The sequence below is a fragment of the Grus americana genome, chromosome 4 (assembly GCF_028858705.1).
Source record: "Grus americana isolate bGruAme1 chromosome 4, bGruAme1.mat, whole genome shotgun sequence".
Taxonomy (NCBI): Eukaryota; Metazoa; Chordata; class Aves; order Gruiformes; family Gruidae; genus Grus; species Grus americana.
In genome coordinates, this window is record NC_072855.1 from 44,182,049 (window position 1) to 44,209,826 (window position 27,778).

A 27,778-nucleotide genomic window follows, 5' to 3' on the forward strand; every position below is an offset into this window, starting at 1 on the left:
CACTAGATACAATGAACAGCTCACCTACAGTATGAGCATCCAAGCATCCTTGGACAAGGTCTTCACTGCAAAGTGGCACACAGACATATTAATATGGATGGGTCACCAAGGATTGTCTAATACAAGAGAAGAGCTGATAACTGTCATTTTTTTCCTGACCTGGTTTGGTAAGGGATGTAATAAATCAGTCTCTTTCTATTCTATTTCTGTTCAATGGGTGGCATCGACATGCAGCTTAAGGTTTCTTCTCTAACAGAAAAAAATTGGTTTTCTGAAGGGAATTTTTTGAGTCTGCAAATGGAACCAACCATTGGAAGAAAGTTTTAAAGTGATTTGTTCAGTTCCCTGGAGTAATTATTCTCAGATGTTAGAGTAACAATTCAGATGTCAGCATTCTAACATTGCCAGTCATTTTAGAAGACACATTCAGTTATGTCACATGTACTTATCTATTTTTGTAGGTCAAAATGAAAGCAATTTGGGAGACTATAACAGAAATTTTCTTTCCTTAATCAGTTTAAAAAGTGAAGTATTGTGAGGAGTGATGTGAAGTGCCATCCTTTTGCTCTGGGTCACGTGGAGCAAGTCTACACTAGAAACTTGAAGCATGGCAAAGGCACATAGGAGTGTGATTTTTTGAAATCACTATGTGAGCAAAAAGCCCTACTGTAATTGCACTTTTACGTGTTTAAAATGCTTTTTCCAGTACCATTATTCCAGTACTCATCAAATCCATACACTCTTGTCTCTCTTTCTCTTTAGAGGAGAAGGACTGGTGCAGACCTGAGCTGAAGAGTTGACCAGCTGTACAACTGTGCCCACATCACATGAAAGAGTAGGAACTGCTGTTCTGGCCAGTGCTAATGAAAAGGCTAAATCAACACTAATGGAATTCCTGTCACCTCTTGGCCCAAAGCAGGAAAGAGTGTCATCAGGAGAAGAAATGATCTTCTGAAGGGTTTATCGGAGCCAGCTGCAGGATATTAGATAAGAAGAAAACAAGCATTTCTGTTAATCCATTCAATGCTGTAACTCTGAATCTGTAAACAGATTTGCCAGAAGTTTTATGACCTCATGCTACCTGCAGACCACATTTAGAGCCTGGAGGAGCAATTTGTCACTACAAACTGTCTGCAGCTTCAGTGAGTAATGCTACAGTTGGGTGAAAGGTAAATTGCACGGTAATAAGCAAGGGAAGAGGATATGTCAATTCAAACTATCAGGACACTGTAACAACTCACTTTCCGATTCTATTTTTATGTACCTTTATAACAATATTTCCAGGATGTTATTTTTCTTGTTTATTATTTTATATTAAAAATAATTCTTAAGTGACACAAGAATCTCAATTAAGATCTAAGTAGCTGATTATACCGATGAAACACTGAAATTCATTATACACAAAATGCTGTCAAATTACCTAAATAAACCAACTTGAAATTTAAGAAAAATTGTTTTCAGAAGTATGTTTTTTCAAATTTACTGTGTTCTTTCTATTAATTAAAGTGCATTGTTCTTATACCACTTATAATCTCTGATATCACTGTGTATAGTCCACTATAATATGAAAGCATAAAATGTATAAATGATGTCAAAATAGTATTTGTTTTCATATTTCAAATATATTAGGAAACATGGCTTCCTTTCTTATTCATGCCTTTTTCTCTTAAGACACAAAAAGCAACATACTGAAATCTCCAAGTGATTCTCCACCTTCAAGTTCAGAAGAGATATTAGGATGAAACTATGTTTTTCAACAGATTCCTCAATTGCAACCAAAGAAATTCAATAAAACATTGTAATAATAGTTTGAATAGTGTCATTTTAGCTTTAAAAGTATGATGGGAACAATTACACACACCTGTCTCAGCCACAGGAATAGATAAAAGAAATGTAGAAAACAACACCTCCAGAGAGCTTCATCAAAGAAATTGCAGGCAGAAAACAGGCCAACAATCACTGTTAGCCCTGCCTTGATGGATGACGTTGGATTCCAGTCCCAGCAGTGACATTTCTTAACTGCTCAGACCTTGAAAACAGGTGTTAGAACTACTGTGATTCACGTGTTCATCCATAAAATTACTAGAACATAGTTCATCCATAAAATTGTCCTAGAACATCTTTGTGTTTGTGCTGCTACTTTGCAGATTACTTAAAAATGCCCTGGCCAAATGGATGATGATGTTTACTATGCATCATGTCTTTCACTATCCTCATTCTCAGAGAAATGCTATCTTATATGTTCTGCTGCAGTGTTCAGATAAAATACAGTATCTTCTTGTCTGAAAGATACTGCCAGTTCTGCACAAACACAGAGGAAACTGTCAAAACACAATCCAAGTGCCGGAGTACAGCTACAAAACACTTACTAAAATCCTTTAAAAAGCAGCAAAGACATGATTCATGAGACATTTGAAGGATTTGACTTACATAAGTGTAAAGTACAGACTTGAATATGCTTTTACATTTCTAAGAGGTTTATATTTAGCAAATAAAACTAATTTTCATTTCCTCATCATTCAGCTAATTCAGTCCTACATTATCACATCAATGATTTTACCTTTGGTTAGGAAAGGATTTGGCCAATATAAGGGCTTTGTCTGCTTTGGGGACCTGATTCCCTCCCAGTCACATCAATCAACTTTCTCACACAAACTCACAATTCTTGTAATATGGTCCATTTCAGGTAAATCTCAAGTCCCAGTTCTGAAAAATAATCAAATCAATGAGAAAACGCTCACAGTAATAATAAACTCTCCTTGCTTAGTTTTAAAATGAAGTCTGGTTTTGCAGGATCTCTTTTTGCAGGACTGGGTTTTAGTGGGATACTGCCTCTACTTACTCTTTAATTGGATATATATCTCATTTCTGTCACTTCATTAGGGATGAAAACATATTTGCCAGTGAGATTCAATAGAAATAATTTTTATGATTGTTCAATATTTAAATCTCTGTGCAATCATCATCTAATTGTTGTTGCCATTTAATTGCATGAATTTTTAAAGTTCTCTTTTGTTAAAGAGTTTGCAGCACAGGGCAGTGATGTTCAGACCACGTGCCCCACGTACCCTCACTTTGGGATCCCAATGTTGTCACTGGCAAAAAGAATACTCCTAACCCAGAAGCTCTGAGTAACTGTGCAGTGAGAGAGTTTACTTCTGTTATTTATACATAGAGCCTATATAGGCTCCTCACTTAAGGCAGTGCAAAAACTGCCAAATGCCCATAATGTCCCTATTCTGCTTAATTTTAGATAAATGTAAGAAAAAAATACTGATGAATTATGCTATATACATATCTGTTTAATTTTCCTACTAAATAAATTCTGCTGGTTGCATCTGCTGTGTCATGTTGTGTTGTGTCATGTTGCAAATGAAGAGTGGAACTACCAGAGAAAGTCATCTTCTGCCTGTCAGATGCTGCCCTCAGCCTGTGTGGGGTACTTTGGAAGCACTCTTGTGACAGTTTTTACAACACAGCCTGGACGTTCTGGGGAAGAATGAAATGTTTTGGGTACCCTTTGAGGTGTGGGCACACAGTTCTCTCAGAGCTGGAGGGGACACTTATTACATGGAAAACGCATCATTCTCTCCTCCACTGTCATCAGATATTCAAGTCCCACTCCTCTTTGGCAGTCTCAGCATTATCACACATAACTCTTTCATGTATTTCTTTGTGGGGTTCCTCCTTATTGCACTCTGCTGCTCATCCTGTTGCCTGGGAGCAAAGACAGCCTCAGCTCTCGATTCGGAAGCCAGTCCAAAGGACAGTGTGATGAAGCTCTGTGACGGTCAGGAACACACAGCGTGGGCACAGGGCACAGCGCTGTCAGGTTGCAGTTTGGAGTCTGTAGGCTCACAGTGACCTCCTCATGATGCTCGTCTTTGGAACGTCTTTCGGGTTTTGCCATGGACAAGTTGTGCTCAAGAGAAGACACGTGTCTCCTGAGTTATCATCATGGGGAAGAGCTTTACGCCCCCCTACATGCAGAGGCTGGGGGAGGGCAGGGGGAATTCCTCCTTTCTTTCCCACAGGAGAGGATTCTGTGTGCAGCCAGATCCCTGTATGCCAAGGGAAAAGACTAAGACACCAACAGGCTGCTTCTCCACTGAGTTGTGTGGGGCGTTGCACAGACACCAGAAAACCCTTCAAGCTCCAAACCAGCAGGTATTCATGGTGAACCTGGAGTGTAAATGGACAATTACATTGTGGTGAACGGTTTGTTGATCTTAAAAATGTGGTTAGGTTTCGTAGAGCTAGGTATTATTATAGTTACTACAGTAGGGTTAGGTGTTACCATAGTGACTTGGTATTATAGAGCTTAAGTTTTAATTACATGAATTTTCTGTGTGTTGTCAGCATATTTATAAAATATCAAAACTAATCCATCCCAACAGGTCCCTGCAAAAGCAGCAATGACCTCTAGCTCTGTCTTTCAGGCAAGCCTTGTAAAAACAAAACTTCGGCTTTTGATTTAAATTAACCATAAAATTTACTTAGCATGAAGACTTAAGTAAACAAGACTTTAGAAATGATGACAAAATTCATTACCGATACCTTCCATTTTTTTTTTTTTTTTAATAGAACGGCTTATTTTAACAGACGGCCTAGACCCACCAAATATTAAAGAAGCAATTACTGCCTCCGGGCACCCTGTCGGCGCCGCTGCCCTCCCCCGCCGGCAGACACCCCCCAGGAGCCGCGGGCCGCCCCTCACCCCTGCAGCCCCTCAGCCCCGCAGCTCCTCCCACCCCGCAACCGCCGCTCCTCGCGCCGTCCCTCCGTCACAGGAGGACCCGCCCCACCCGGAGCGCGCGCTATAGCCCACGCATGCGCTCTGCCCCTCACCGGGCCCAGACAACCTCAGCGCCTCGGGGCAACCGGAAGTAGCGTATGGCTGGGGGCGGGGCCGCCGGCCGCGTGGGGCGGCTGAGGTGCGTGCCCTTAGTGCCGGGATGGAGGCGCAGCTGGAGGTGGTGGCGCAGATGGAGAGCTTGGCGTTTGAGCCCGGCTCCGGCGTGCCGGCCGCTGAGGGGGAGCCGGGCGAGGAGAGGGAGCCGGCCGCTGAGGGGGCTCCGGCCGCTGAGGGGGCGCCGGCCGCTGAGGGGGCGCCGTCCGCTGAGGGGGCGCCGGGCGAGGAGAGGGCGCCGTCCGCTGAGGAGGCTCCGGCCGCTGAGGAGGCGCTGGGCGAGGAGCAGGCGGCGGGCACGGACGGGGTGCCGAACCCTCCGAGCCCCCGGGGGGGCAGTGGGGAAGATCAGGCCCCACCGCCGCCTTTGGGTCCCAGCAGGCTTCCTGCCGCAGCTCCCTCATCCGACTCGGACAGGTGGGTTTAGCCCCGGGGCTGGGCCGCGGGGCGAGGGGTGTGCGTGGCTCTCCGTCGGTCGCTCTTTCCCCCCGAGGCCTCTCAGGCGGCGGCACGTGTGGGCCCGCGTCTCAGCGCTTTGCGAGCCAGGTGTCCGAGCCCGCCCCCCTTCCTCCCGCCCCAGCGCTTCAGCTTCTGTAGCTTGCTTTCTCCTTCCCGTTAAATGTGGCATTTTCTGTTAAATCTCACTAGGACTTTTATTGTTGAATTAATAAGCTTCCAGACCAGTGAGTATAAGAGCATGGGGTGTAATGAAAACGTGAGTTTGGTGGTGGTGGCCTGTAGAGCGCCATGCTTGGTTGGGCCACCGTGACCGTTTGAAGGTCTTCTTTGACGTGGTCCTCACAGAGTGTTCATACATCAGTTGTGGCAACACACTTGCAGTGTTATTGCTGAAAAAATCTGGATGTACGGTTCAAGTTAAAGAGTCTGCAGATATTAACTCATGCTCTGATGTTGGCATCTCAGCAGAAACGCTCATTCTACACCTGTATGTTTTTTATAAAAGGCTCTATCTTCTACTTGCAGCTGTGCTTTAGTGTCCAGTACAGTTGGTGGAAGGTAACTTCGGTTAGATGTAGGCTCTGTTTCAGTCTTAGAAGCCTGCACACTTCATCAGTTTCAGTGAGTTTTGTGTTTTCTTTTTGGGCCATTGCAGCAAGATGGGTATGTGCTCCTTCTAACTAGTGGCGGCTGAAATGAAGTCTAAGAATTTCCTCTTAAAAAGAAGATACTGAGCTGCATTTACAGTTAGTGGGTTAAAGCTTGACTTTAGAAATACTTCGTGTGCTCAGTTCAAAGTTTTTCTAGAACATCACGAAGTGATGGAGAGCGAAATTCCTGATCTATGGCAGAGGCTTCACCTGTAGCCTTTTTTGCTTCCAGAATCTGTTACGCTGATGTTCAGATGAAGGTTAATGACAGAATTTCGATAGCTTTAACTTACTTAGCTGACTACATGTATCTCAAACTTTTTTCTTTCTTTCCTTTTTTTTCCTCCCTCCACTAATTGCTCTTTGGTAGTCTGAGTCATTCTTTTCTTTCTGCTATGTTGATTTTATTCCAAGAATTCCATATTTGGCTTTTTCAGAAGGTTTATTTGGAGAGGTGCTCTTATTTGTTGTCTTTCCTATCAGCATTTGTTGGGGGAAAAACAAAGAACATCAACAGGTAATTGAAAGCCACTCATTTGCTTGTGAAGACAATATAATACCAAAAAATCTAGAAGGGAGTGGGTTTTGTATTTTATATATCACTTTGTTTCAAAATGCTGTTTTCTTACTGACCAGATAAGAAAGGATAGATCCAATTTTATGAAAGTTTGATTGTCTCGGTGTATTTTTGTGTTAGGTTTGTAGCATGGTTTTTCAGTCACCAAGATCAATTAGTCCACGTGTTTGTTTCTTCCACCAACCCTTGAAGAACTTTTGCTAAAAGGAACATGTTGACATGAATAAGGACTGGTTTCTTGCTGTGCCTTTTGCTTGAAATATTAAGAGTAAAAGACAATAAACATCTCTTATGCATGTGCCAGTGAGAAAAATTAAATTACTAATCTGTGTGAATATATACTAGGGGAATTCAGACAGGCCATGAATTATGAAACTAGTTCCTTTTATCTGCAAAAATAAGAATTTTTTTTTACCTTCATACTGTAAGATGCATTGCTTGGAATAAGTATTTTCTTGACTTTCACTTAGCTGTATGCTAATGTTGGGATTGTACAAGAAGAATGACTGTGAACTATAGCATGTAGTTTAATGTATTGTCTTTGAAAATTTTTTTTTGTGCTCAGTTACGTCAAGCGATGTTCAAATGTGAGAATTTAAGTGGTTCATAAAATGGAAATATGCTGATAGTGCACAGATATTATGGTCCTAACTTAGCTGTATTTATCTAGGTGCTGTACTAAGGCGATCATCCTGTGACTCTAATGTCTCATTTCATTTGCAAACCAATGAAGTGTAGGTCCCAAACTGTGACTATTATGTATGTCTGATAGAGGGAGTTATGCAGGTGCTGGTCTTTTGCGTGGGGTACCCAGTGGGAGAAACTGGACTAGATGAACTTAAAGAGGTGATTGCTCTTGTGCCACATGCCCCATTCAACAGTGAAACAGCAGGAACTCGAATGAGCCATTGTAGTTGTTAGCATTTGCTCTGTACTGCAGAAGAAGCTACTACTCTTCTGAGATTATTTTTTTTTTATCATCTTGTCCAGTGGCTTGTAGGTTCAGGAAAGATTGCTGCTCTTCTGTGTACAAATGTGTACGTTTAAGAAAAACGTATCTGGTAACCAAAGGTATTTGAGTTATGTATAATCTAGCCACTCTTTTTATCTGTAATGTGGAAGTCTGTATTTTAACTCCTGTGTGTGTTTTATTCAGTGATACGGATTCAGATAGTTCATCAACTACATCCTCATCTTCGTGTTCTTCTTCAACAATATCTGAAGATGATCATCCAATTGAGAAGGATAACAGATCTTACTGTGTTAAAACAAAAGATGAGTTGCCTATTGATGTAAGTACAATATGTTATCTTTTAAACCTTTTTCTAGTAACCTAACTAAAAATATATTCATTTAAAATATTTTAAAGTCATTGAAAGACCTAGTGGTTGAATGTACGTTTTTACACTAATTCAGATATAGCACAGTTAATGACTGAAAAGTAAGATGTTTTAAGTTTATGAAGACCCCTCTGAAGTGAGGTTCACAATTTACTTTAGGTTCATATTTGTGTAAAATCACAGTTGCAATTAATGAAAACAAATTTCTGTATAAAATTCTGGATATTTTAGTACATTTTTTGTTGTTTGTATATTGCAGGCTTTCATCATCCTTTCTCTATGTGAGAGACTTGAAGGTCTGATATGTCTTGCAGGCATATTTCAAATATGTTTAGCCTTGAGGTAAAAATTTCAAATGTTGTATTAAGCCTCCCAGAGGTTCAGATTGCATTGCCTCTACTCACTTAAGCAAAATTATTAGACTGATCGTAGAAGTGGGTTGTATTTGTTTTATTCTGCTATTTATTTATTTATTTATTCTGTTACAGCACTGTTTTATGTATTGCAGGTCAGAACCTTGATTGGCATCAAGATACTGTCTTTTGGTTTTCATAAATAACATACTCATTAAGTATTGCTTCCATTATTCCTCATTATCTCAAAATTAAGAGGTTTAAAGGAATGAGTTTTAGTAATTATCTGCTAACAGATTATTAGCTATGCATCATTTATAATGGTTTACAATTAGAATGATAATATAACACTGTAATGTCAATTTACATTAATAGTATGTGTTTATCTGTTATTCTGTAGATTTCTCCCCTTCATAAAAAATGCTTTCTGGGATGAGAAACCAGTCTGGTGAAGGGTACAAGAGATTATTAGAAAGGTAGAGGAAACAAAACCTCTGAAGAACAGATACGTCTGGCTACATTTACCTTTGCCTCAGCAATCTTTAAGAGTTTATAATGGAGTGCTAGATGACTGGAAAGGCTGAGACATTGATGCACCTTCGTAATAGCAACAGGAGATGAGAACATGTTAAATCTTAAACTCTTGCTCTAGAGACACTTGGAGTAAAGAAAAACTCTTAGGATATGCTTTTATCCCTGAAATTAATCAAAGATTGAGAAAGACACATAATGTGTTCTGAAGGAGTAAAACATCAGAGCAATTCCTGCTTACATACACTTTGTTTTGAAGGATGATTAATAGTAGAACCATTAAAAGTGCTTCTGTGACAACACTTTTTTTTTTACAGCACTGGACTTTTGAATGAAAATCCATGCTCAAATAGATGTGCTTAATAGGTGTTATTTACCTTTTTTCTCAATGATTTATTTAAAGAAAATTCATGTTAGTCTGAAAATGCTTTGTTGATTTGCTCTTCTGTCTCATTAGCTTACTAGCTTCAAGTCCAAGTGTTTCCAAAACATTGTCTTTCTTTTAAGTACTGGCCTGATTAGCTCTGCTGAACCAATGAAATTATAGCTTTTTGCCAGTGATAGTTCTAGCAACTACATCATTTCCTGTATCTTTTACTAAGTCATTCTACAGTAATAGAATTAGCCTATGTACAGTGTTGTAGATTGCCTTATGTAAACTTGAGGGAATACAATTTGAAAATGTATCTGTTAAAAATGAAACTTGATGATTATAGTCTTTTAACCCCAAGTCCCCAATAATAGTTAACTTGTGAAGGTGTGTGTCAAAGATAAAATAAAATATTAAAGAAAGTATTTAACTGGAATATGTGCTTAGGGGAAAAAAACCTGCACATACTAAGGAGTGTTAGTGGAACTATTTTACAAACCTGCTTTGAAGTGTAGGGTTGGCAGATATTGTATATAGTATGACAGATGGTACAGTTTACCAATGTGCGATTTATGATCAGAATCTTAGCTTGCTTCCTTCTGGTCTTTGGCCTTTGACATGCTCTGGCATCCATGGCTCAGTTAAGTCTTAGTAGTGAAGTTGGTTTAATGTTCGAAAACGCTGTCCTGTAGTAGGGCGTGGTATTTCTATCTGAAATCATGTCTTGGCTTTAATGCTATATGATATGATCTGGGAAAGTCTCAGCCTCTTTGAATTGCTCTAGAAACGTTTGCCAAGCACTTTTGTTAAGAGTGATTATCAGGTGAAGTTTTGATAAGACAGGATGAGATTCTTCTATTGGAGAGGAATTTTATTTCTGGTGATGGCCTTTAAAAGTGCAGTTCAGTGCTAAGATTTGGACTCTATCTCCAGATTCAGAAGATGTTGAATTTGAAGCTAATTCTTACTCTAGTTGCCCTTACCTTGTATTCTATGTAGTCCGTACTGAATTCACAGTAGTATAGTATATACATAGAAATCTTGGTTTGAGAAAGTTGGAAGTAAATGATGAGGTCAGTGTTAATCAGCCTTTGATAGCAGGTTTCGATGCTTACTTTTGAGGAAGAAGTTTAATTTGTTTGTGCAGCACTCATTTGTATATCTGAAGTTTGATGCTTTTTTTCCAGAAGTGTTCTCTGTGATTATCCTCTTGTACCAAATACAACTTTTAGCTAAAAAATATTTTCTTTGTATAGGTTGTAGTGATCTTTACGTCTTCAGTAAGGGTCTGAGTCATGGCATAAATGGACAGAGACACCATTTTGTCAAATCAGATTATACATACCTAGTGTATTTTATACTATTTTATCTCTTGCTATGTGCATTTTTCTTCTGTCATGTATTGAATGTGGTTACAAGTTGTTTGATTTTTTTTGATTACTGATTATCTAATTATTGTGTTGTACATTGAACTTAATTTATCTAATTTGAAAGTTCAAAAAAAAAGAACAAAATGTCTATCAGTTGTTGGGTTTCTCCAGTTGAATAAAATTTACTTCTACTTTAGTTGCAATAGAAATATGTAGAGTAGCATCTCAATAGAAAAGGTGTCTTCAGAAGTAACATTTCCCCAAGATGAGTTCATTTAGAATTATTCTGAAAGAGACAAATCAAACTAGATCTTTTTATTGTCTTCAAAATGCTAGGAGGTTTTTCTGATTGTCAAATTTATGCAGCAACAAAGTGATGAATGTCTTAGTGTGAGGATATTATATTCTGAACATTGACTTGATCTTTTCAGGAACTGCCTCCTGTTGAAGACTTATCAATAATTTTGCCTGATAATGTTGAACTAAAGCTCTTTGGGACAGTTTCCAGCATCATTGAGCAGCTAGGTAGGCAAGATATGTTTGATTTATTTAAAATAATTTCTGTATATCTTTGCATTAATTGCGCACTTAACTGTTCCCTCAAAGTGTCAGTACTGCAGCATTCTACTTCAGGGGGTAGTGGGCTGCTGAATGAGAACTCAGACTACCAGATGGCATTTGTGTTGAATTCCCTTTTAGTTGGCTTACATCTTCTAAAGATTAAGATACTACAGCTGTTACGCATGTGTCTCTGTGTGACTTTCATCTTCTATTTTTTCATTAAAAAGCCTTTTTTCACCGTGTATTAGGAACTTTATACTAATTCCAGCAACAATAAGATTGAACATTTGCAGTGTTTTAAGAAATATTCCAGTTGTACATGCTATATTTGAATTATCTCTGAAGATACAGAAGGTGTATAACTGAAAGCACAAGTGCAGTACAGTGCATTCTGAAGTGCTTGCTTGTCAATATATGAGGACAGGAAAAAGACTTGTTTCTCTAGCCAGTGTAGCAGTGCTTGTTGGGTAATTGGTATATTAGGTGTGTTCTTTTTTTAAATTTTTTTGTATTCATCCCACTTCTGGCACCTTGACCAAATACAAGCTGCCGGTGTCAGCACTCGTAGGACAGCATGACTAGCATGATTTCTAAGTGCTGGAGGATAAGCTTAATGGATTGAGACAGACAATGGCTGTAAGCTTAACTGCAGGCGATATGCGTTTAGGGATCTTTTCAGATCTACCTGGGACCTCAGTTTTTGATACATGAAATCAAAGTTTTACTGAAACTGATATTAATAAAGAATCCATAGTGTGTTTGTATTTAAGCTTATTTCAAGTGTTCCATTCTGCTTGAACTGTTTTCAAAGCAATTTGCCTATGAAAATGATAAGTTAAGTTCAATTTTGAAGTTAAAGTATTTATGTTCAGTGGGGTACAAAAGAATTAAAGCAAATAACCTTTGCTATTAAATTTTCTTTTCTTATAAAAGAATCCAGGTAATACAGACAAATTCCTTTACAGTATTTTTGTTATTGGTTTGGAGTTAGATTTAATTTCATTCATGTGCAGGCAGCTGATGTGAGAATGTGAAAGTAGTAATCTGGTCATTGTCCTTTTGTTCCACTTTGTCTTTTCTTGCTTATTGATAATAATGGGGACTTCAAGAAGGCTGTTTTCAGCTAAACTGATATTTTGAAAATAAGAGAAACAGTTGAATCATAGTTTGCAATTATTCTTATTTTCGATCTAGTACGTGAATGTTTGAAAAAAGCTGTTTTTAAAGACTTCAGTTTTGAAACCCGTCCTTAATTTCTAATCTTCCTTGGTGTGTATAACCTTTCCAAATCCTGTCAGTTTACTGATAGGTGAATTCTTGAGTCTGTGTTGTACTTTATGTAACTGAAATATATGAAGTATTGAATTTGGGTTGGTTAGTGAAAGTTAGAAATCAGACTAATAATTGTACATGAAATAAAGACTTAAGAACAGAATAAAACCCCACGATATCTGTGTTATTTTTCTGCTTTTACTACCTTGCTTTATGACTTCCTCTTTCTACATGTTTTCCTTATTTTTCAGTTCTTTTGGAAACAGGTGTCTGAGTGGCCTCAATTTCAATTGTTTTGTGGCCATATTAGGGACTCTGCCAGCTAATTGTGGGTTGGTTTTTGATTTTTGAAATAATTGATACCTGTGTATATCAGGTTTGTATCTAGTATGAGGGGGGTTGAGGTCTCATTTGGAAATCACAAATACTATTTTGGTACAACAATCAGTATCCTGAACGCGTTCTGTTCCTTTGATGTATCAGAAATCTCTGCCGTTCTCTGAACTTGGAAACTTCCTGCAATCTGCAGTGTGTCATACCTGTAAGTTGGCTATTCCATACTTTGAGGTGAAGTTAAGGCTAGAACAGTATAGGTTTGTGCTTGCTTCACACTAGCTGAAAGTATGATGACAGTACTTTCTGTGAACTCCAGTTTCTCCTCAGTGTATCAGAATTTAACAGAACTTTTGCTGTATTTTGCTTCAAGGTACTTAGAGAAGAGAAAAATTCACTATGTGGGTTGTAGCCTGGAAAGTAAACAGCTTTGGTATATATGAGAAACCTGCCCTGGGACTGCACTTTGGGCCCTGGAAGAGTAGAAGCTGAGGATTTTGGGTGGGTTGGGGTAGGGGTAGCTTTAAGTCAAATGGGCTGTAGGTGGTAATGTGTCTCCTCAGTTTCATGGGACTGGCACGACTTATGTTTTCAGAGTATTTTCCTTCCTTTCCCCAGCCTACTGGAAGGAAGACTGGGGGCTATATGTGATCAATCCAGTTGTGGCATTGTCACACACTTGCTTGGCATGTTACAAGGGGTTTGCAGATTGAAATAGTAGCAGTGCTGGAGTTTTAACTTGATGTGATGTTTATTGCTTTAAGTCCTGTTATGTAAGTTTAGCAGTGATAATCTTGTTAGTTTTTGTTGGAGTGAGTGACACTGAGTGCTTGAGTGACTTTATTTGATGATAGAGGAGCATTGAGAATGTTTAATTGAGCATTCTGTTTTAGATGTTAGAAAAGATTACCTTCACAATCAAAATTTTTGAGTGTAATGCTGCTAGGCCTCTGTATTGACAGCTTTAAGCATAATTCCTGCTGAATGTAAAGGAAGACCCGGTATTTCTGTAGACTAAAGGAAAATTTTGAACTACCGAAAAAGAGAGTGAACCACTCTAAAGATTTCAGTAAATAAGAAGTTCTTTATATCTCTGAATATGGAAAACCTAAAAATGAAGTAGCCTGTTTATCAAGTTAAGTATTTAATGGGGGAATAACATGCTTTGGTGTCCATTTATAAGTGTGTTAAGTCTACTAAATGTTAAGATTTCATATTTTGAGCTACTAATTTGCTCTGACCACTCATACCATCATTAATCATGGATTAGGCCCAAATGTAGCATGAGACTATTATATGACATTAAATTGCAGAAACGTATTTCAAATTGTGTGTCTGCATACATAAATGACATAACCAGTTGCTACTGTGACTGGACTGCCAGGCATCTTTTGTGTTCTGGTCCGATTCTTACAACTTACTAGGAGAAGCTGTAATGAATAGCCATCTCTATTCTTTTTTCCAAGAGGAATTTCATTTGGAATACTAAGAAGGCAGAATGTACACGTACATCTGCACTCAAAAAATCCCCAGCAAACAAAATGGGTAATTGCTGCTATGCGCTTAATTAAGAAATATCCTGGGTAAATACAGCAAGTATCTCATACATACGTATCTGAGACTTCTCTTTTGTACCTATCATCTGGTCTTGTTTCTTTCTCCACCCCAGAGAACAATAATTCTGTAAGCAAATGTAAATCTTACCACTCATGTATCACTGGAGAAGGGGTTTATGATTATAAGTAGTCTTGTGCGTGCACAAGAATTTTCAGGTTAAACTTTATGAACTTTAGTAGACAAATAATGGTGTGGTGTGTTAAGTTTCTCTGCAATTAACTACATACTGCTGTTGAAACAAAGTTCTAATTGATTATTTTTTTCCATTTTAGTAATAATTGAATCACTGAGAGGCCTACCTCCAGTAAATGAGGAAAGCATAATTTTTAAAGAAGATCGTCAAGCAGCAGGAAAGGTGTGTGTAAAGCATAAAACCCTGTTATTCTAATATAAAATTCCAAATATTCATTTATGTTCAACAAGTAGTGTTGAAGTTGACTAAATGAAATATAATGTGTCATTGATTTATAGTTTTTCTTTGTGCTTTTGCTTCTTGCTATAGTCTTCTATGTTTTTAATCTCAAGAATTCCTAACCTGGAATTCATTGCATCCTTACAGAATTACAGTGTGTGATGAGTTTCTGCTATTTCATGAGAGTGCTTATGGAGAGGCAGAGGTTGCTTTCAGTTGTATGGTGTCTTGAATAACAAACAGGCTGTGCTCTTTTATTGCCAAGAGTTGGGGGCAAAGACTGGAGAAATTAGAGTCAAGTTTCAGGAAAAATGGGGAATGTTTACATACCTACCTTCTGCGCTTCCAGTTTAAGGCCAATGTGTGCTTTATGCAAGTATAATGAAGAATGTTTGCCGAGAGGGTTGTTGCATTGAATTTTGTATGCTTTCTGGGGAAGGAAAGCCGTTATCTGGAATGGTTACTACTATAATATCTTTGAATGCTAGATGTGAGCGAAACAAAAAAACACAGCCTGAAATTGCAGATGTTCTGTACAGCATCTCCAAATTCTCTGCTCTCCACAGAATTGGGAAACACAGGGGAACTGATGTGAAGGTGTCTTGTAAAGATGAACTTTGAGGAATAAATGATCAGGAGATTGTTCCAGGTGTAAGTTATTTGAAAGCATAATGGAGAAAGAAGAATAGATGTTTGACAAAAGGAAGGATTACTAAAGTACAGGAAGCAGAGAGTGAAAGCAGTGCAATTGGGTGGGCAAAGGCAACATCAATATGTGAGAACTTTTCCACGTTAAACAGTAGCTGGGGAAATACACTGTCAAACAAAATGTGGTAATACAACTAAAGCATGAAAGTAACTTTATTTGATGCTACATTTTGAAAATACATCAAACTTTTTAAATAAAAAGCATCTTAAAGCTTCATGGTTGTATATAATGAAATTAGTTACCTACTCTTGGTGGTTTATTTAAACATTTTAATTTTGTTTGTGTTTCAGATATTTGAGATTTTTGGTCCTGTTTTACATCCCTTTTATGTGTTAAGATTTAACAGCTCTGAGCATATCAAAGCAAAAGGTATTAATGTGCGAGATAGCATGTATTTTGCTCCATCTGTGGAGGACTTCACCCAGTATATATTTGCAGAGAAACTAAAACAGTGAGTCTGACTTCTTCTCTAATCTGGTTATAATGTATTTTTTAATATAGCCAAAAATACTGTTGTAATAAAGAGGTTGTACTGTTTTACCTTTCAGAACAGTACAGAGTAGCTGTAAACTACAAGTATAATTACTAAAGATTAGTAACTTCTTATTCAGTTTAATATATTAAAGTTTCTTTGTTTTTCATGTTTTTGTGTTACGTAAAATATCATAACCAGAAAAAAAGTCATTGATGCTTCCCTCCCCCACACCCTCTCACACACATACACGTACATAGGTTTTGCAAACTGAACTTTACAATTTTGTTGTTCTTCAGATTCTTGTTTAGGTTCATAACTTATAAAAAACTTGTTTGAATGCTGAACAAGTTTGTATTTATTTACTATTTTTATTTCATGTTACAAGGCTAGAACTGAAATTTAATTACCAATGAATCTGTTATTCTCCAGATGCACAACAATTCCATGTGAAAATTACCTGCTGTAAATTTGGGAGAGGGGAGGCATTTGAGTGGCAGCATAGTATGATGTTCAGAAACTTCTCAGTAGTATTTGTATATCCCAGTCTGACTGAGGAAATTAGCATGTATGAATATGACTTGTTGCCCTATAAATGGAAGTGTATTCAAAGATACAGAATAAGAAATAAAGCATAATAAATGACTAGTAGACATTAGCATTCTAATTATTGATGAATAATTGTCTGAAATAACTATAGGTTAAAGTCCTTTGTCATACAAGTGGCTTAGTCTCTTTTTATTAGGATTAGTTCTCATCTGACTTGCAATTCTTTTTCTGACTAATAATATTGGTGTCTGCATTAATTGCAACTCTGCTAGTATTCATATCAAATAACTTTTTTCTTTAGTAATGCATGTAGCCAGGCCTGCGGGAGTCTTTTTTTTTTTTTTTCCTTTCTCCCTCTCCCATTTCTGTGGAAGCCACAAGTGTATTTTTTTTCTTTTCAGTGAAGACCAAAATAGATCACTTTCTCACACTACTGCTTGTTTGTTTTCCTGCAGCGTTTTGATGCCAGCTGGTCTTTGATTTGTGCCATTAAACTTTGTTGCTTAGCACAGTAACTGCACAGACTTTAATCATCTGCTTGCTACATCAATAACTGTGTGCTGTACTCAGCATCTAAGACATGAGACTTATGTTTTAGTTTGTTACATGCTTTGCAAGTAGTTTTGGGAACTATTTGTCTTTTGGTAGTACTTTACTATCATATATGGTACAAAATTGAACACTAGGTAAGATGTTACACGCTTTCATGACTTACCAATGCAACTGAACAGTGCATCAGACACTGTTTCTTGCCCTGCATTAAAATGAGCAACGTGAACACCTGTGTGATCTGACGTAAACCATAATTTCTGAGTAATGTGACTTAAGCTATGTTTCACTGAAACAATATTTTATTTCTGAGTTCTGTCAGTAAAGGTTCTTAAACCTCTGTGAGGCAATTGGCATTATTTGTTGAAGCTGCCTTTTCACAAAGTAGGTGTCACTGAAAAAGGATAAAAAATTTTGATTTCTGATCTGTGCTGTAATGTCTATATAAAGAAACCAAGATGACAGACAGTAGCAAAGTTGAGCTTCAGTCAGTGCTTCACAAGAAGGCTTTTGGACCTTAGCAAATTGCAGATTTGATGACCAACGATTTTTATTTTCTGCTTTTTGTTAGTTTCTGTGCAGACCAGCTTGTGAAGTATTATAGACTTAAAGCTTTAGAACTGCTATTCAAAACTGTGATGGTACTCTGAAAAGGAAAGGAATCAGAATTAAGATCTGAAAGAAACCTTAAGTTTGAAGCTTTTTCTGAAATCTGGCATGCAATCTGCTTGCATTGTACAAAGTTGCAGTGCTATGAATAAGCTTTATACTTGATAGCAAAATAAAAGAAAGTGTAGTGTAAAACTTCTTGAATGCAAAATAATTTGTTGCTAAAAATAGATTTGTGTTGTATTGCATGAAACACAAAGTAATTCTAAAGAAGCTCATGTATTTTCATGATTCCTCTGAGTCACCTTTTGTTAGACTTCCAGATTTTACACTATCTGAGTTCAGAAATCAATAATCTTCTGCAAAGAACAAGATAGTAATTCTTTAACTATCTCAGGGCATGGAAGGTGTTTTGTGTTTTGCTAAAATGAGGAGAGTGAGATAAGCTGCCTGAAGGATGTAGAAGGTTTAAATTTTGCAGTCAGTAGTACTATGTATTGCCTAATGACCACAGGTCTTGGAGTTTCTTGCATGCTCTGGTATTTCTGGCAGGCATGTATTGCCCCAAAATAACAAGATAAGGAGAAACAAAGAAGTTGGGTCATAATAGCAAAAAAAAAAAAAAAAGTGTTACTCTTCATCATTGCATAGATAGTTTTCTGCAGCTGAGAAATTGTTCATATAGAGCTGTTATCTTCCTTTCCTCTCTGTAACATTTTTTTCTAATTGAGCTTTAAAATAGCTTGCATGCTAGTATGATTTACTAACCCCTTGGTTATTAGAGCACTGAGTGAAGACTTCTCACACTAACATATTGCTGTTTTTAACTATATTGTTCCATTTTGCAAGTAAGAATTTTCAGTATTGCATTAATTTATATAGTTTGTCTACATAGATAAGGATTGTGTCTTGATGTTACAGACCAAAATATATTAAATTTGTGAGCAGTGTAGAAAAACTCTCCACAGACTTTAACAGCATAATTTGAATTTGTTGGTAATCAAAGAAATTACTTGACTTCTTAGGAAGTTCTTAAAATGGTGGGTGAAGTAAATGATACCAGTTCAAATTAATTTTGGTGCTTGTCGGGCAAGACAATTGAGTTTTTGCTTCCTTAAATGTCTTTTACTTTGCTTTTTAATATTTACAACAAAATAAAATATGAAACCTAATTATCTATATAACACTGTATTACAGAATTGTAAGCCAAGTTTAGAGGGGTTTTTTTTCCAAATTTACTTTGCTATAGACATACTTAAAGCCTGCGTCATACTAGACTAGTTCATTGTCCTTTTTTAACTGGAGATACGTGTTCTGAAACCAGAAGAATAAGAAACCTTATGACTGTGGTCAGCAGTTAGTCAGCATAAGAAAGTTGCAGTGAACTACCTCAATTCAGGTTCAAAGCAATTTAAGTTCAAAAGAATGTGGTGAGAGAATATAGACCAAAGCTTAATATTAGCTGTGTGACGTGTTCAGTCTTCACGCCAAGTAGGAAGATTTTTTCAAGTGACATAGGTAGTGAAGTCCTAAGTAGACACATACATTACTATTCACTTAGAAACATTTTAAAAACAAATACCTCTTTTAAAACAGGCAGCCCCTTGATACCTTGAAGAAAGTGTTACCCTATTTGCTACAGTACACTTCTTGCAGATTATTTGTAACCTGGAATATTTGCTAGTAGGTGACTCGAGACATTTCATAGCTTCTGTACACCTTCTTCCTTCATCTTGATCATCTAATTTGTGTTGGTTTTGTTTTTCTTTTAGGGAAAAAGGTTCAGATGCATCTTGGAAGAATGACCAAGAACCACCACCTGAAGTAACTATAGGGGTTTTTTTTGCTTATTGTTTTTGATTACGCAAGATACATGTAGAAAAACTTATGTGCAGAGTAACTAATTAGCTTATTTTTTTATGCAGACAAGAGTTGGATGTACCTCTTCATTGAAAAGAAGGTCAGGCTTTTCTTAGGCCTCACAGTCAGTGTAGAGAGTACTAGCTGTCTTTTTCTACTTGCTTTTTGCAATTGGGAAAACGTGTATCTTTAGTTCCTCTAGTCCTTCAAGAGCATGTTTGGCAACCTGAGTGTTCAACTTTGAGTAGCAGTGCTTTTACCTTGCCTAATAATTTTGATTCTGCCAGGGAATTTTTGTCCTTGCTGTTTTTTCGCTGCAGCTTTGTCTTTTACCTTGCCACAAGCAATTGTTTGCCTTTAAAGGCCTGCTAGTACTCTGCAAACTGTACTAGTTGGGTGTTTAAGCTGTCTACTCTGTTAGATTAACTTGACACCTCCTCTGTTGCATTCTTTGAATGTCTTCTTAGTAAAGTTTCCGCACTGTTTCCTATTATAAAACACTAGTTTCATGAGAGGCGATGAGCTTCTTCCATACAAAGGTAATCATACAGGATCGTGTAGAAGTGAGAGCTCCTCACAACCATTGATGTAATTTACTATAGGATCTGTAAAGATTTCTTCAATGACATCTAGCCTTCCTGTCCAGTGCTCCTTTACTCCACTTCTCTACTTTTCATGACTGTTCTTTTCTTCAGTAAGAATTGCAAAGCTGGTAGATTTATTGAGGTGTTTTCATGAGATGTGTTTTCTAGCTCAACACTTGAGTCACTTTTCCTTGCAGTGTCTACTTTATCTTATCCAAAATAGCTGAAATTCCTAGAAGCCTTGTGTCTGTCATAGTATCCTAAAGATACCTCTCTATCTGCTTGTTTTGAATCTTCCAAAAGCTTGCATGCTTAGCATAGTTCTAAGCTATGTAGTATGTGCTTCTTACTCTGTGATTAAGTAGGAAAGATGTTTTTTGTAGGAAAGGTGATTTTTGTGGCTTGGTTTTCTTTTTAATGTTCTAACCAATTTTTAGAATAGAATGGACTATTCCAGTTGGAAGGGACCTACAACAATCATCTAGTCCAACTGCCTGACTAGTTCAGGGCTGACCAAAAGCTAAAGCATGTTGTTAAGGGCATTGTCCAAATGCCTCAAACACTGACAGGCTTGGGGCATCAGCCACCTCTCTAGGAAGCCTGTTCCAGTGTTTGACCATCCTCGGTAAAGAAATGCTTCCTAATGTCCAGTCTGAACCTCCCCTGGTGCAGCTTTGAACCATTCCCACGGGTCCTGCTGCTGGATCCCAGGAAGAGCTCTGCACCTCGCTCTCTGCTTCCCCTTCTCAGGAAGCCGTAGAGAGCCATAAGGTTGCCCGTCAGCCTCCTTTTCTCCAAACTAGGCAAGTCCAAAGTCCTCAGCTGCTCCTCACAGGACATGCCTGCCAGCCCTTCAACAAGCTTTATTGCCCTCCTCTGGATGCATTCAGGGACCTTCACATCCTTCTTAAATTGTGGGGCCCAGAACTGCACACAGTACTCATGGTGAGACCACACCAACACTGAATACAGTGGGACAATCACCTCTCTTGACTGGCTGGTGATGCTGTGTTTGACGCACCCCAGGACACGGGTTACCCTCTTGGCTGCCAGGGCACACTGCTGACTCATACTGAGCTGCTGTCGACCAGCACCCCCAGATCCCTTTCTGCAGGGCTGCTCCCTAGCCACTCCTCCCCTTGTTTATACTTGTGCCAGTGTTACTCTGTCCTAGGTGCAGAATCCAGGATTTTGACTTGTTAAATTTCATCCCATTAATCATAGCCCAGTGCTCCAGTCTATCTACATCTCTCTGCAAGGCATCTTCTCCCTCAAGAGACTCAACAGCACCTCTCGGATTGATACCATCAGCAAACTTGCTAACAGTGCATTCAAATCCTTCATCTAGGTCATTGATAAATACATTGAACAGAACTGCCCCTAGAATTGAACCCTGAGGGGCATTGTTGGTGACCAGTTGCCAGCCAGATGTAGCCCCATTCACTACAACCCTCTGAGCTCTGCCCTTCAGCCAGTTCTTCACCCAATGTACCATGAACCCACTCATCCCACAGTTGGGCAACTTGTCTGGAAGGATGCTGTGAGGGACAGTATCAATTTTTGCATTCCTAGTCCTTATCCCAGGCCACTTGTTGTGGCGTGAAGGAGAGATGCTGTGACATGGGCTCTTCTGTGCTTGAAGATAGGTCCTGTAATGATGTATTGATCTGTCAACCCAGAATGTTGCTTTTTCCAGTATGATGAGGATGATGCATTTAGAATTACTTTTTTTTTTTTCTTCCCACAAACAGAACTGAGCTGGGCAGTGTTAACTTCTCTCAAAGAATGCTTGTCTGTCAGTTCTGACTGTAAATTGCCTTCCTTTCTTGGGGAGACATCACTCACAGAGAATCATCATTTGAGAATTAGAAGTATTGCATAGAATTGGACTGTAGGTATGTCATCAATACAGCTTTGAAAGACTGTGTGTACTTAGAAACTTCTGGCTAGTTTTAGCTTTTTTTCATTGAACGATTTTCTAGTGATGAGGATACAAAACGTGCTTATTGGGTAATGGTGAGCTTTTTTGTTTTAGTCATATTTTTAAAGCTGTTCAGGAGATAAACCTGTAAATGTGTAATTTGAATTTGTAGGAACCTAAGTAACTTTAAAATTTGGCTAAATACAGTAAAGTCTTCTGCAGATATAAATTAATTCCTTTTTCCAAAGTTGGTAATTTTTTAAAATTTTTCTTAATTTTAATTACGATACAGTTACCTTCAGGTTAGAATCTGGAAGTACGGGGGAACTTCAGGTTTAGTGTACTTCACTATGGGAGGGAAGGAAGCTTGAACGAAATGATGGCAAAGATGGGCAAATGATTGCTTTTTATGACACCTTTGTTTCCACGTCTGTTCTGACTTTGTGATATGTCTGCTCTGTTTTGGAGAAAACACCACATCTAACATCTTGTAATCCTTAATTAGAATAATCTTTGGATAGTTCTAGCAGTTAGTTTACACTAAGATATCCAAAACGTGACAGCTGATGAGCTGATAGAAAGTAGCTTTTGCTGTGAAGGTAATAGCTGCTGACAAGGGTGCAGATTAAATTTTATGCTACTGATGCTTGAAATTGTCTCTTACAGCCAGACTTTTTTAGAGCCCTCAGCTGGCAGCTGATTCTGTAACTTTTCTGGCCAGCTCCCACGGTAAACTGTGTGCAGTTGCTGGATTCAGTTCTTTCTGTGATACTATGAAGCTTTATTTTTTTGTATGAATGTTAAATTAATCCATGTTAGGTCTTTTATGCTTCCTACTTTAAGGTATATGGTTAAGTGTTCCTTTTCTGACATGCTCATAATTAGGCCAGCTTAACTGTAGACTCAGCAATATAATCTGTCTCGGCCTTGTCATTGGGGTCATAGGATGGCAAAGTGTGATGCGTATGCTGCAAGGATAGCAGGAGGAGGTAACTGCGATTTCCCTGTGAGACAGCTTTTATGGAGTGTCACATGGAAGTTAGCTAGCAATAGAAGGTACCTGTTGTTTGTTATTTCTGGAGGATGGCATATTGAAGTCCTAAGAAGAAGCAGGAGTAAGTGAAAGATTTTACTTCGAGGTATTTATCATCTTGTATTTCCATATGGCTTTTTTTGAGTAAGAATATAATACAGTTATGTAGAAGAGAAAATAGTTGTATTCAGAATTAACTATTATGTGGCTTTTTTAAAACACTTCCAGTGCAGTGTTTTTGAGATGTGTGCTCTTTCCATACTGTAGCGATAACATCAGTAAGCAGAAAAAACCGTTCCTTTCAGAATTGGGAAGGGGGGGGAACCATACCCCTCTAAATCATATGAACGAGCTGTTTTTCAGGGAACTAATTATGCTGACAAATTTCTTACCTGTCACTAACAACTTTTCCTCATTCTAAATGTAAGCTAGGATTCTAAAGGTAGCAACACCTTGTGTAACAGGAACAAAATGTTGCAGTGGCATTGAGTCTGTTGTAAATTACAACATTCTCCAAAGCTGAAAATTCTTTTGGAATAATACTGCTATTGCAAGTTTAACAGGAACAGTGTTATTAAATATACTATGGAAAATTCCAGTTTAGACTAGAGATATTTTTTTAATGTAGTGTAACTGTGCTGAGTTAAGTATTTGTTACCAAATTAATTTTAATTTTTTTAAAAATCTGTATCTTAATTCACCTAGTCTACAGTTTGCCTGTTGAAAGCTTTTTCTTGGCAATAACTAGCTAGCTCCCTCAGGGATTCCCTCAGTTACTGCTGTATTACTCTTTTTCCTCTTAGTTTTGTTAAGAACCAGCTAAATCCCTTGTCTATTAGGGCTTCTTCTTGGGAAGAGTGAAGTAGAATCCTTGGTAGACTTTCCATTGAATTATCTGCATCTTCCTAATGTCTTCACTGCTGTTTTTGGCAGTAAGCTGTGCAAGATACACATGTAAAATGATTTGTGGGTGTTTGCATCTTTTATATGTTGTGCAATAGGTGAATTTTTTTTCTTACTAACATTTAGGCAATCGAAAATTTCTGTTTAGTACTTGAATGTTGCTGGTTTAGGAAAATTAGAAGGAATAACTGAGCATTGTATAGTTGTGTTGAGACATTTGTGGAGTGTTAAGTTATTGTGTTGAGAAGCCAGCTAAACACGTGATAGCTCTTTGAATGCAAAATAGGAAGGTGCAGCTTTAATATTCTTCTGAGCTGACTACAGGATGGATTATTTTCTAAATAATAACGTATTGCTAGAACTTAAGTTCTCTGCAGTCTTCACATGGCTTCGTTCTCCTTTTTTTTAATTTAGTTTTTATTTTAACCAGGCCTTGGATTTCAGTGATGATGAAAAAGAGAGAGAGGCGAAACAGAAAAAAAAGAAGCCTCAAAATCAAGGAAGGAAGAAACTCAAATCAGAAACAAATGCATCAAGTGAGTGAATGCTATGGGAGAATGCTTTTATCTGTTAAACTGAGTTTGAAATACAGAATGATATCTATCTTTGTTATTGTGCTTTCATACAGTTAATCAATATTTCTGTGCTTCTCAAAGCTGTATTCATGAATTTGTAGGTATATTCCTTAATTTTTAAAAGGATGAAAGGTTTTTTTCCATTAAACTGTGGGAGGGAAGTAGTACAGGAGCAGGACAGTTGTCAGAGGGGTTCAAAGGCTCTTATGACAGTGTCAGCTGACACACCGAGGATATAGATCACATGCCACCTTTTGGAGTTCAGAGCTTGCGTGTCGCAGGAGTTATTGGGGCCCAAGTTCAACTTAAGCCTTTGAGTGCAGGGAGAGGATAGAGGAAGGCCATGTGCAATTTTTGGAAACCTGTTTGGTTGACACTTGGGGAGAAGACACAAGTCTTAGATGGAGAATTTATTCCTCTACCTGGAAAGGAAGATCTTCCTCACTCCTTTAGAATAACTTTCACTTGTGTAGACCACTGAAAACCTCTGTGTTTACCTAACACAGTCATTAGATAAACCTATAGTACTTTAATAAACTATGTGTAGTTTTTCATAATATACACAGCCTTCTTCACCTTCCTTTCTCCTGATATTGACAGATGTGTTCCAGGTGTATGCTTGAAGCAGTGCTCTGTTTGCAATAACCAGATTTTCCTATCTGTCTTCTCTCATGCTTCTCTACTGACAAAAGTTTTTGCTTTTTGGTTGTTGTTTTGGTTGAATAATTTAAATCGCATCCCTCTTTCTCTGTTCTCACTGATCTGCTTGTGTTGCATGCTTTTTGTACCACTCCCTTTAAATACCTACTGACTCTTAACCCCTCCCCTCTTCTACCACTTACATATCAGGTTTCTTCAACTGTCTGCAGCACAGGGCTTCCTCCCATTGATTTTTCTTTGACTAACTCCTTCCATGAGTTTGCTTTTCCTTTGTAAAGCTGCTAGACATTGTGCCCCACTGAACCACTTTTCTCTTGATCTGGGAAGTCAGTTAACTGTCCTGTTAACCCTTTTACTCTGTGTACAGCACGTACCTCCCTTGCACCCTTTACATAAAGCTGTGGTCTTTCTTGGATTGACTTTTGTCCTATGGTTTTCACAATCTTCCCTTAAAGGAAGGATCTGAATCATGCCATACTTTCCCTTCATTGCTGATGGTTATTTTCTCTCCTGGTTTCTGCATATCTAGCATACGGCATGTTTTCCACCACCTCCTTATTCTGCCAGCTTATTGCAGACCTGCCTTTGCCTAGGGCTTGCTGAGGCTGTTACTAAACTATATTCCATAATGGAGAACACAACAGGAGGAACTGTCTCAATCCGTGAAAGGAGTATGGGTTATGTTTTGCTGTGTTTTTTCTGTAAATAACATGGCATAAATTAATATTGTGTGCAATTTAGTTTGACTATTGAATTCAACAACGAGGATGTCTGGGAAACTGAGGCACAAACTCAGTCTCAGCTGGAGTTTTGCTTGGTTGCATCCTTATAAAACTCTTGAGTATATTAAAATTGGCTCATTGTTATAGTCTTTGATAGGAGAAGAAAGAACAAAAGTATTCACTCAAGTACTTTCACTTTAGTGCTTCTGAGAGGCCTGCATGCACCAGAGGAGTCTAAAGTCCTAATCCCCTATGAAAATGAGTAGGAATTGTGGTATCCAACTGCCTTTCCAGACTCAGCTTTTCAAAGGTGAAAATGGTTCTGTGTAGTCTAGTGCCAAGGATTAGGTCCACAGAGGTTCTTAAAATTCAGTGATTTTATGCAGTGTTATGTCCCTAAATACCTCTTTGCTTCTAACCCTAAAATCCTTTAGAGATCATGTTTCAGTTTAAATTCTACAGCCTTTTGAATATCTTAGCAGCTCTTTGGAACACTTTTAATATTCCATTAATAGTCTCATGATATTTATATAAAGTGGCAGTACATTTGTTATGAACCTTATATATATGCGTACAGTGACCTGTACAGGGAAAAAATCATCTTTGAAAGATGAATGCTGAAAGCTAATTGGCTAAAAGTACAGGCTGCCTTTTTTCTGATAATTTATTAATTTCAGTTTGAATAAATTCTTGTACCATATCCATGCTGTAATACCAAGTCAGGTCTGAAACCTGTATACCACTTTAGTGTAATACAGTATTAATTTATCTTCAGTTTTAGAATGTGTTGCTTTTAAATCTTGTTTTAAACCAAAGCTTCCAAAAATACAGTTTGAATGTTCCTGTGATTCGTTAATACAAATGAAAATGCCTGGAGGGAAGGAAAGTGAAATTTATTTTTTAAGGACTGAATTTGCAACCCTTAGGATCATCCTTTCTATATTACTATAGTAAATCAACATGAGTTACTGAACAGTAGACTTGCCAATATTATTTTGTTGTTTTATATTATTTTTCAGTATTATTTGTTGATAAGATTACTTTACAAATTTCCTTGACTTCAGCATGAAAGATTTGTGAGGACTAAACTTAATCTTTCCAAAAATAATATTAAAACTGTGTGTTTTGATGTTTTTGGTTTTTGTTTTTTTATTAAGGTGAGAATAAAGGACTTCATCACTCAATGCAACAGCCCGCTTCAAGTTATTCAAGGGGGTACCGTGGCAGAGGGTTCTCCAGGGATCCGTTTCCTCCTCCATCAGGCCCTCCAGGTTTTTTGAGGCCACAAGTAAGACCACAACAGCTATACTCTTCAGACAACAGAATACATCAGGAATCTCCAGTGTTTCCACAGCCTCATAGAAAAGAAAATCCGATGATGCAACAGTATCCCTTTCCTCCTCCAATTTTTGGTTCTGTTAATGACGTGCATCAATTCCACCTTCCGCCTTCAAATCTGAATATGATTTGGACAGGCCCGAACACATACAACTCATCGTATCCATTTTTACCGCCGCCACCTCCGCCGCCGCCACCTCCACCTCCTCCAGATAGCCATCCTTCTCAGTTCAGGCCTTACTAAGTTTCCATAAATGCGTATACAGAGAACTGCAATTTAAAGAGAGGAAGAACAGGCTGCCAGGACTGTATTCCCTTATTTTGGAGTTGCTTCATTTTTCTGCAACAAAAGAACAAATGTGGAGTTTGATGCTTTGTGGGACATCCATAGAAAAATTTTTTTTCTATATATGTTTTCTGTTTCAAAAAGGAAAACTGTATGATAAAAATAACTGAATATTAAATAATGGTTTATTTTTATATCTACTAGTTTTGGGATGATAAATAAAAACTTTTTGGAGACTGCTATTTAGCGGTGGA

General features: G+C 37.9%; 1 protein-coding gene across 1 annotated transcript; it reads left to right on the plus strand.

Annotated features, from left to right (window-relative positions):
• Window positions 1-4,909: 4,909 nt before the first annotated feature.
• NAF1 (nuclear assembly factor 1 ribonucleoprotein) lies at window positions 4,910-27,778 on the plus strand. Its single transcript, XM_054825514.1, has 8 exons — window positions 4,910-5,326; window positions 7,752-7,887; window positions 10,991-11,084; window positions 14,615-14,697; window positions 15,754-15,914; window positions 19,415-19,466; window positions 24,374-24,479; window positions 27,058-27,778. Exons 1-8 carry the CDS (start codon window positions 4,956-4,958, stop codon window positions 27,480-27,482), a joined length of 1,428 nt encoding a protein of 475 aa, XP_054681489.1. The 5' UTR covers window positions 4,910-4,955; the 3' UTR covers window positions 27,483-27,778.